The 11453-nt window shown below is 24.7% G+C and overlaps 2 protein-coding genes across 5 annotated transcripts; one reads left to right on the top strand and one right to left on the bottom strand.

Moving 5' to 3' along the window:
* The first annotated feature begins 48 nt into the window (after positions 1-48).
* On the top strand, positions 49-5178 carry LOC126901897 (uncharacterized). Of its 3 annotated transcripts, none has more exons than XM_050678813.1 (2): positions 49-514; positions 2631-5178. In XM_050678813.1, exon 2 carries the CDS (start codon positions 2652-2654, stop codon positions 4155-4157), a length of 1506 nt encoding a protein of 501 aa, XP_050534770.1. In that variant the 5' UTR covers positions 49-514; positions 2631-2651; the 3' UTR covers positions 4158-5178. The 3 variants fall into 3 exon arrangements, with proteins under 3 accessions (XP_050534770.1, XP_050534772.1, XP_050534771.1); XM_050678815.1 differs by having other exon boundaries at positions 495-603; XM_050678814.1 differs by lacking the exon at positions 49-514 and adding an exon at positions 557-673.
* A 1132-nt stretch (positions 5179-6310) lies between these two features.
* On the bottom strand, positions 6311-11116 carry LOC126901898 (uncharacterized). 2 transcript variants are annotated; one of them, XM_050678817.1, is made up of 2 exons: positions 11019-11116; positions 6311-8558 (listed from the first exon to the last, which is right to left on the bottom strand). In XM_050678817.1, the coding sequence occupies exon 2, from the start codon at positions 8550-8552 to the stop codon at positions 7074-7076; it is 1479 nt and encodes a 492-aa protein (XP_050534774.1). In that variant the 5' UTR covers positions 8553-8558; positions 11019-11116; the 3' UTR covers positions 6311-7073. The 2 variants fall into 2 exon arrangements, with proteins under 2 accessions (XP_050534774.1, XP_050534773.1); XM_050678816.1 differs by lacking the exon at positions 11019-11116 and adding an exon at positions 8616-8740.
* Between the last annotated feature and the right edge of the window lie 337 nt (positions 11117-11453).

Here is an 11453-nt window from a genome sequence, read left to right as displayed (position 1 = left end):
CGCAAGAACATGATCCAAAATAAGAAAGTTGTTATATATTTTTAAGTAGTATGATTAAATTCAGTTTTGTGTTTTAAATTAAATAAATGTAATAAAATTCAAAACAATTTAAGAGAGTTTTCAACTTATTAAATGTGTTATTAATGTTTAAAAAGTAGTTATGTGTATAGCAGTACATACATTCGCCTAATTAGGTATATAATTTAACAACGCGATGAAGAAGTGTTTAATGAAGTTAAAAATAAGAATAATTATTTATTTACTCATAGTGTTCATTCTCTGTTATATTCTCTGTTATATTTTTTTTACGATTACAATGCACTTAAATTTTGTATTTTTAATTGTGATGTCATATTTTTGTTAATTCAGAAATTATTAATAAACCATCTAGTTAAACAATAGAAGCTTTTAATAAACCATCTAGTTAAACATTAGAAGTTTGGTATCTATAAATATATAAAATATGTTTGATGGACTTCAAATTTTGTTAAAAAGAAAACAATCATAATTTTTGGTAAGTTAGTATTAATTGTATTTTTATTTTATTGTCTTGAAGTGTAGAGAGAATGTAATTCCCTTTTCTTCAAGCCAAAGTTAAAGAGAGTGAGTGTCCAGAAAGTTCTTGTTGTTCTTCATTAATTTACAATTAACATTAACAGATGTGTTTTAAACCGTCTGTGATATTTGTTATATTTTTGTTTAAATAATATGTTAATTATATGTTAAATTATTTATTTTGTAGACATGGTTTTTGGTACATTTGTATTTTTATCCACGTGTAACTTGATCTTTGTTTTTTAACAATCCAGTTAAATTTATTTATTAACCTTTACTGTAAAATTTATTTTTATTGCGCGAATATCTTAAGTACTCACGTGTATTTTATTCCATTTCATAATATAGACATTGACTACGGTATGTTTTAAATATCAACCATGTAAAACTTCAATTGCTAAGTTGTGATAAAACCACTAAGTATTGTACTTATTCATAATTAACAACACAATTTGCAATAGAACTACCACTCTTACAAGAAGTATATATAGAAAAAACATTCAGAAACACTTATTTTATCATTATAAAAAAAAACACATTCTATCAAATTTTGAGATACACACTGTGTGCACACATACAATGTTATGGTGTGACATTACAGTTTAAATAGTAGAATAACGGATTCAATACCTTTGGTAATCTCAGATTAAATTTGCATATTACCACGCATTCTCAGTCAATTAATTGATATGTCTATGACTTAAATAATTTCATTATAATATGAAATGTAAAATCAAAGACATATTTTGTCAATGTATTTCAATGGCTTCTTTAAAATTTGAGCTTTTCTGTGGTTTATTTATATTTTGAACATTTATATGGCTTTTTAAAGTTTGTAAATTTCTATAACCTCATAAGTTATCAAATCAAATTATAGATTTTTAATGACGGATCTATAAACATTACTTAAACTAACAGATGTTCCTCAGAAAAATAAAAAACTTGTGTTAGAACTTCTCTGTTCTGAGGCGAAATTCGGAAAATTTGAAGTTACGCCACTGTAAGAGATACTTTCTCTCTATGGTTTCAATCTGTGAATTGGTTTGGAGCCACCTTCCATTTTTCTCTATTATCCACTTTCCTTTTCATTTCTACATATGAGTTGTTTACTTGGTCTTTTATTATCTGTTGAATATATTCCAATCTTGGTCTTCCCCTCTACGCTTCGTTCTATAATCAGTTTTAGCAATCCTTCGTGTCGCATTATGTGGCCTTTCCTTTTCATTTCGTTTTCTTACTATATTATTCCATAATAACTTTCCTTCTGTTATTCTTTCCAGTACTTCTATATTACTCTGTCTATTCAACTTATTCTTAACATTCTTCTATAGCACCACATTTCAAACGACTCTAGCCTTTTTTGTTCTTGTGTTGATATTATCCAGGTTTCACATCCAAATCTTCCTTATTTTCAGCAATTAAGTCTATGTCATCGGAGAAGCGCAACATATTTATTTTCTGATCGTTGATCTTTATCCCTAGATAGTATCTTATTTTATCTTATCTATTGCTCCTTGAATATTGCGTTGAATATAATTGGAGATGGGGTGGATCCTTGTCTAACTCCTTTATTTATTTTTGCTTCACCTACTTTATTTTGAATTTTTACAACAGCTATCTCATCTTTATATAATTTATACTGCAGTATATTTTTTTGATATCCGCAAAAGTTATGAATGTTTGTTTATCTTCTTTCCTAATCCTTTTCTGAATAATTATTCTTAATGCCAAAATTGCTTCTTTAATTCTCATATTTTTCCTGATCTCAAATTGGTCCTCCATCAGCGATTGTTCTATTTTGGATTCAATACGTTGGAATATAATCTTTATTAGTATTTTAGATACTAACATAGGATAGCAGGCTATATATACGGAATTATTTATGTTTTTTCGCTGTTGGTTTCTTTGGCATGGGGATGCTTTTTACGTAATCCTCCGGCATTTCACCAGTTACGCATATATCTTTGATAATTTGAAATAATTTGTTTTTAACTTTTTCTCCCGAATCTTTCCAAAGCAAGAGGTACTATAATTTGAAAATTAAAAAAATAAATAAATTTTTATATTTTATTTAGGAAATAATAAACATTTAAAAAATGAAAATGAAATGGTTTACACAATACTTATTTCTATCATTACTAATAAATTGGGTAGTGGCGGCCACCAGAATGGTTCAAGAAAATCTTGATGAAAAATTCAAGGACATGATGGATGTTATGACAGGAATAGAATATTCTGTAGATCAACATACTAATATAACTCCAAAATTTTTCAAAATGTACAAAAGAATAGTAGTGGAGGATTTAAAGTGTAGCTATGCTCATAATAGTTTATATTATGTTTCTCTAACCAGGTATATAATCGAAAATGGAAATGAAGAAATATTTAATAGAGTGAAAAGTATACCTGAATATTCATTTACAGATATAGTTAAATCGATGATGACGACAATGAAAAATTGTGATTATATTAATTCAATGGAAATTCTTTGGTGGGTTTACATGTTCGTTGTGTATTTTTATGAGATAATTGTGAATCCGCAAGTAAAGTATGATAAAAAGATCATAACAGATACTTGTGAAACCGTTGTGAAAAGTCTTTCAGAATTCGCATATAATGACATTTGCAACTGTAACACTGCTAATAAAAGAAATCGCATCGATATCATTTACTCGCAGATACCAAAATCTGTTGATGACTGGAACGATTTCCTGGATAATCGAACGAATTTACTCCAAGAACATTATTCAGTTATCATAACCCAATTTGAAATGAATTCAAAATTTACAAGTGCAATTAATGGCATGAACTCATTTGATTTTTCAAAATTAAGTATGAATCATGTGTTTCATAATGATCAAGTAGTAAAAAGGTTAATGAGGGATTTTGGGGAGATTAATAACTGGGAAGTTACTTTACACCATATAAAACAAGATTATCAGCTTGTACATAATATGCACGAACGGATTGAACGACGATTTGCAATTCTTGGTCAAGTTCAAAGCAAAATTATATGTCTATTGAAAATTATTATGCTTCAAATACTTACGAAATATATGTACTATGTCAATGAATACGTTGATTGTGATAATAACTTTATCTGTACTTTATTGAGTTGTAGTATTATAAGTTTTCCAATTGTGATGAAAGAAATGAATACAATAATTTCGACCAAACTTAAAGATTTTATTGATATTTTAGATTTGCATAAAGACCCTGATTTTAAAATAATCCCTACACTATTCGACGATGCTGTTTCCAAAACTAAAGTTTTGGATGCAAATCAAAATGTTACAGATGCTATCAACAATAATCTAATTATATTGTCACGTGAACTATACAATTGTGAACTATCTTATTCTAAAGATTTTAATTTTGAATACACGAATAATTCTATAAATATTTCTAGTGAAATAGCTGAAAGTCTTGGGGAAACATTTGATTTTAAATCAATTAAGCCGATATTTAAAGATAGTATAATGAGATCTACAGTATTCATTAGATACATAAAAAAACATTTTTTAATATGCTTCAAAACAATAAATTCATTCATTCAATTTACCAAAATAGAATTGAAAAATTTTATTTTAAATGAAAAATAGATTAAGTGCTAAATAATAGTATTAACCTATTATTTATTGGAAATCTAAAACTTAATTACTTCATATGAATCATCATAATAGAAAATTACTATATAACGTTTTCTATCAACTTCTGTATAAAAACAAATTTAATATCAATTGATTAATTTAAATTGTTCATTCATAGTACTATTGTTATCAATATTTTTGGTAAATCTTGATTTTAAAACTATTTTTTTAGTTAAGCATAATTTTTTAAGGCGTGAGTGGAAATATTAATTATAAAATAATTTAATTTTAAAACAAATAACACAATATGTGAACGATATAAAATTACGCCAAGAACTGCGTTACCATTGGTATTTTAACAAGTTCAATAATTTATCAATCATAAGTTACAAACATGATACATATATAACATTAGTATATAGCAATACTAAAATTATTATTTGTTTTTTAAACTATTATTGCCTTCTTTGACGTAATGTGTTGTTTGCAGCCAGTACTAGTTGTTTATATTTATCACATACTAGAGTATACATTTATTACATACAATAAAAAACTGATAAAATTTTCATTTTCAAACCCCAAATTATAGGCTTACATAAAAGTTATATTATTATTCAGATAAGATTTATTTTTAAATTATATTCATTTTATTGAAAACTATTATTATGTAACAGTTTAGCATGTAAGTTATCCCTTTGCTCTTTATGCTTAAGATTTATATTTGCAGAAAATGTAATAAATATTTCATTACATTTATATTCAGAAAACAGATGTACCTTATTTCATTCCCCTTCTCTGTTTTATGCTTCATCAAAGATAAGAAAATCATCACAAATAATCAAGCTATACTTAATTTAATATTAAAGGAGTTGCCCAATACAAAATAAAAGGCAATATTTTTTATTTACATAAAAAGCAAAGAAGGATTTTGTTAAAAAAAATTGCATTAAATGGAAAAATATTTTCACATAAAATTATTTAAATTTTGATTTATACTAAGCAATATTATGTATTATAGCAATTGTACATTGAGTTTACTTAAATATTAAAAAAATAACTTTTGCACTTTTGCGTGAGTTTGGTGTTAAAAAATAAATCAAATAATTTAATTTGCCTCTATTGGTGTATATTTATACTACATGTTACAAAAGATATGTTTGTTTAATTTAATTTTACTATTTAAATTCCGGATTCGAATAAATCATTAATACCATAAAAAATTGTACCCATTAGAAAAATTAGAGATCATGTTGTATACAAAAATAGATATCCAATATTCGGATTGTTTAAAAATGATGAAAATAATGCCAAAGAAGTTGGATCTACTGAAAAAAGGCCTTCATGATTGAATTAAAATCATTGCACATTAAATTATATTGAGACTATTTGAAAATTACTTGAATTTGTACTATTTATAATATTTTTAATGCTCTAATTTTATTACTCAATATAAATATAAAGCTGAGATCAAATATTAGAATTTTTTTAATTTACAAGTAAAAGAAAATAATGAATTTTAAGGAAATTATAAGTGATTTTAATACTAATAACTTTAAAATAAATATAATAAAAACGATATTGTTGTTCATAATCCCAAAATTATTGATTTTGAATAACTATATACAAGGTGGAGGGAGGTTGTTTTGACAAAAAAATAATTGATCAAAGTTATTTTTATATTATTGATACAATTGAATTACAATTTTTGAAAAGGTCTCAAATAGGTATTTAGAACATTTTTAGGAGACACAAAAAATTGAATATCTATAATTAGAAATAAAAGGGCAGTATTTATTTAGTAACATAACTATTGTGATAAGTCATACTAAAATGGTTTCGTTAAATAGAATCATGTCAGAGACAACAAAAAAAAAAAAAGATTTTTAAGATTAACTTATACAATTTAATAACGGGTTTGTTAGTTTTAGATAATAAATTAATACAATATTTAATTAAAGCATTAATTTATTTTTAACATTTCTATATTAAATGAAATTGTGTTAATTTACTTTTAGTTTTATTACAATAAATAATTTATTGTAATAAATTAATTATGTTTAATTATTAAACATAATAGAAAAAAAGTTTTTAATCTTAAATAAGTGATTATATTTTTTTCATAATTGAAAAAAATATAAAAATAGTTAATTATGAGATGAGTTCTTCTTGAAATTTATGATTTATTTACTAACAGAAATTACTAATATGTATATTTTTTTGATTTTCTGGAAAATTTATGATTATAAAATTTGTCAAAAAAATAAAAAGAAGACGAAATTTTAAAAGAGGAAAAATTAAAAGAACATAAAGAAAAATATGCTGTTTGGGGAAAAGGAGTAAAGCAAGTGCAAGATGCTCAAGACAACATAACTATGAGATTCGTGAAATGCAAAAACCTCTGGCAAGGTATGCTAATGATCAAGATTTAGAAGAAATGTTAAAATCAAAAGTAAGGGATGGTGATCTATGCTTGACTATATAAGGAAAAATAAAAAAGATTTTCATAGTAATTTAATGGATTTATTGTAATTTGAGTTCATCAATAGTCATTAATTAGCAATGAAAATTGAAAAAATATTTTAAGTATTATTTTGCTTGTCGAATTAAAGTAACTTACCAATTCTATTATATAGCAGTAATACTTGATTGTAATCATTATAGATTAAAATATATCTTTTTGTTAAATGATTTTTTCTCAACAGAATGTTCAAGGCTTTATATAGTGTTAACATAAATTTGATATATACATTAAAGAATGTTCTTACAGTACAATTCAAAGACTTGAATTAAAATAACTGTATGAATGTTAAACCCTTTATGGATTGTTTGTATTATTTAGAATATTTACAGACATTAGTATCTATATATGTAAAACAACTAATTGTGATTTTATAATTATCAGTATTTTATTCTGTGTCACATGTGAATTCATACAGTTAAATTTTTTGAAAATTTTAAGAAAGAGAGTATAATATTAAAATCTATAAATTTGAATTTTTGTCTAACATAATTGACAAAAACATAAGCACTTAATATACTTTCTTTAAATGATGAATGAACATCATCAACATCACATGATTTACTAAGCTGATTAGAAATTAATTTTTTATTTAATATAGAATTATTCACATAACTACAATCGATTTGTTTTGGATATGATAACTGACAACTATATATGTTAGTTGACAATTCTTCAATAATTTTGAGAATACTAACAACAATGTCGTCAATATTATCTTTATTTTTAAAGTTATTAGTTTCAAAATCAGCTATAATTTTCTTATAATGAGGGTCTTCTCTCAAACTTGTTAATGTAAAAAAATTTGAAATTTGGTACCACAGCCTTGTATTTACATTATTTAATACAGATTGAATACAAAACATTTTAAAAATAGCACAAATTCCAGTGGTTTCAGATTCTAAATATTCTTTTATATAATTCATATGTCTCAATATAATTTGAAGCATAATGATTTTAAGGAGACTGATAATCTTGAGTTGCATCTGCCCGAGAAGAATAAATCGATGTTTGATAAGTCCCGTCCTTTTTGATAATGTTTTATAGTCGTCTTTTATATATTTAAAAATAATATTAGAGTTTTCTAATTCTCCAAAATCATTCAGTAAACATTTCAATACATCGTCTTTATACAACACAATGTTCATACTTAGTTGATTATATTCAAATAAACTGTGAAGGCTACTATATTCGGCAAATTTTTGGTTTTGTTGAAATTGTGTTTGCAGTAATAATTTAAGATCAGAAATTTTCTCTGATATTTCTGGTAAAAAATCATTCCAGTCACTACTAGTTTCTGGTACTTTTTTGTAAACATTAATGTGTTCATCCTCCACATTATAAGTATTATTTGAATCGCATTTATTATGATCAATAAATTCCAAAATATTTTTTTCTACGGTATTATGTAACATGAAATCTATTTGTTGGTTGAAAATCGTATATGAATGTTTAATAATTGTATCAAAATGTTCTACATACATATAAAACCACCAAAGAAAGTCAACATCAGTTAATTGATTACAATTTCTCATAGTCACCAACATTGACTTAATAATATCTACAAAGCAAAATTGAGGACAATTTTTTATCCAATTGAAAACATATTTGTTGTTAAATTGAATTGTACATCTTGTCAAGCGAATGTAATGTAAACTACTATAAGCGTAACTGCACTTCAAATCGAAAATTACATCATGTATCATCTTATTAAAAAGTTCTTGATTCACTGTTGTCTGATGTATTCTATGTATATAATTTATTCCTGTAAACATAATCATCATATTATTGAATTTTTCCTCGAGATTTTCATCATCGACACAGGTTACTTGATTTATCCACAAAGTGAATAAAAGTGTTATAAATAGAAGTTGAGCAAGTTTTGCCATTTTTTCCTAAAAAAACTCTAATTTTAATCTTGATTTATTCTTATAAACTCAATACAAACTTACAAATATTAAAAAATATTAATTTAATTTATAGTTATTTATAGTCAATAATCCGTTTCGCGCTGAAAATCTAATGACATTAATGAAAACTATTTTTTTATTTGTAAAATATAGAGTTTTAAAATGGTTATTCTATGAATAAACAACGAAAAAGGTTTTTTTTTTTAAATTATAGAAATATATATTACTTATTTGTCACATATTAATTATTTATTTAAGTAACCATTTTTAACTATTTCGCTAAAAGCTAGGTTATACTATTTATATATTTTTGATAAAATTATTTATTGTTTGAATGTTAATGATCGTCAAAAAATTATTTATACTAATAATGTTTGATATTGAATGTATTAATTGTTTTAAAATTTTGATACAGTAAAATGTATAGTTATTAGCATATTTTTAGGTATTTCATCAATTAAAGACACTGTTATAGATTTTAAAATGTTTTTTTTTAATAATTAGCCAATCTACTTTATAATTTTACCTAAATTAAAATTTTTACTCAACTGTAAAATATACCATATTTAGTTTAAAAAGGGTATCAAGAAAAATGAGGTCCAATAATTGTTTAATCTGAAAACATTAGTATTTATGAAAAAAATGATGTGCCAATATTTGTATTTTTTTTCGTAACTTATTAAAAAACCAATTAATTAAAATATTTATTAAAGTTAAACAAATTCTGATAGCTATAATTTAAGTTTTAACATAATTTTTAATTTATTTAAACAAGTGAAAAAAATGAAGCTTAAGCTACAGAATGAACTTTCTGATTCAAACGTAGATGTTTTCATTGAGGTGCAAATAACTGTTCAATTTACCTCATAGATAAAAAAGAAAAAATTATTCACAAAGAAAATCACAAACATTATTTTGTTTAACAAATTCTTGATATTTGCGCATTGCTACACCGTTTTTTAACGTTTGTGATCGTCTTACGGCACCGAGTTTCTGTCAGTCCAACTTTGTGTTTGAGTTTTCCGTCATTTTAACATTTTTGCAATATGGCTCTATGGTGTTAAAGTGCACATAGTTGTTCTGCAAAAGTTGATATATCGCCTTTCAGATTGACATATCTTTGAATGTTCTTAGTGTATTCCCTTTACGATTATTTGTGTCTTAATGTACATTACAGTACTGTTCACGGCATAGAACACATTTTGGTGACATTTTGAATTCGACTTCTAATTATTTATATTGAGATCTAATTATTATGCATTTTATTGAGCGCATTGGGATGCTGGGTTTGGTCATTTAGCTTATAAAGACGTTCTATCGGGATTGGAAGTCCGAAGGTTTAAAACATTAAAGACAAGTAGATATAAAAGAAAAGTGGTGTTTTAAATTTGTATATTTTTATGAAAAAAAAAATTATTAAATGAAAAAATTCACTCTAAAAAAATCAAATTGTATATGAAATTTCAATAACAATGACTGACTTTTAAATTTTAAATATTAAACTATAGACAACGTATGAACACATCAACCAGCGACACTCACGTGGGTTAGTTCATTTCCATTATTGTTTAGTGGTTCGTCATAAGTTAGCCGATAAGTGTTATACTTGTTTATCTTCAATTTAATATTTATTTACATTTATATTATATTTTTTTTGTTTATCATTGTGCCATTGTGGCATTAGTATTAATTATACATATAAAATATATTTACAATTTTTTTTAATACATTTGATATTGTTTATACGTCCCAATTCACAGTTCAATCCATCAACATTAATCTACTATTATACTCCATACAGAACATCCCATATTATTTCTCCTACGTATGGCAAGAATAAGATAAACCAAAGGGTCCATTTCTCCAGCCCCCCCTTTTTTTAATTTCGTATTTTTTAATATCTCATTCGTTTGTGCACACTTACTTTCCGAGATATCGTGAAAAATAGTAGTATTACGTTTGAATAATTTAGTAAATGTTATTTGCTACTGTCATGCGAAAATTCAAATAAATAATTAAAAATATATTTCATATTTTTTTTTAATTTGATTAAAACTTTTGCGTAGTTATTGTACTTAAAATGTAACTGATTAAAAATAGGTAATAATATATATAATAAATTTATTTGTTTCTTTATTTTTAATAATTATAAAATATTTATTCATTATTAAAAATTAATTAAAAATTTTTTAAGGGTGATTATTTAGTATTTAGTTATCCAAATGGTAGTTTTTCTATACTACAGTTGGCCTAATGGAATTTACGAAGTAACAGCAGTCATATTATTTATAAGTGTAATATATTTGAAGTAATTACACAATGAGGAAAATCCTTAAGTAATACTTTGTTTAGTAAAACCTAGGGTCACGAGCAGGTGGACAATTAAGCATATTTATTTTTATTGATGTACACCACTCAATTTTATTCTAATTCTAGTTTACTAACCTTTTTGTTTACACCAGTAATACGGTAGTAATGAGAGGCAACGCAGATTCACCACTTACGTGAATAAATTCAACACTATTAATTTATTAGTTCAAAATATGTTTTAATAAACATAAAAACAAGAGAAAAGATTAAAAATCGCACTCGTGAAAGTTAACAAAATGTTAATGTTTAACGTTTTGTACGTCGTGAGTAAAAAGAATAAATAAAAATATAGTTTAAAAAAACGCTTTTAAAGCACATTGACCTAATAAGTTAAAAATAATTTTTAAAATAAGCTTAAAACAATAATGAACGAAAAATACTAGTATTATTGTGAAAAAAAGCATCGGGAACTCAATATACGAAAAATATGGCACTCCAGTCGATAAGCCTTTGTACTTTAGCAGACAAGCAGAGGTACTCTAATTAGACTGAGCTTGCAAAGTGACTAGG

The sequence above is a fragment of the Daktulosphaira vitifoliae genome, unplaced genomic scaffold (assembly GCF_025091365.1).
Source record: "Daktulosphaira vitifoliae isolate Bord-2020 unplaced genomic scaffold, ASM2509136v1 Scaffold_3, whole genome shotgun sequence".
In the NCBI taxonomy this organism is placed as follows: domain Eukaryota; kingdom Metazoa; phylum Arthropoda; class Insecta; order Hemiptera; family Phylloxeridae; genus Daktulosphaira; species Daktulosphaira vitifoliae.
This window is presented reverse-complemented; position numbering and strand designations above follow the sequence as displayed.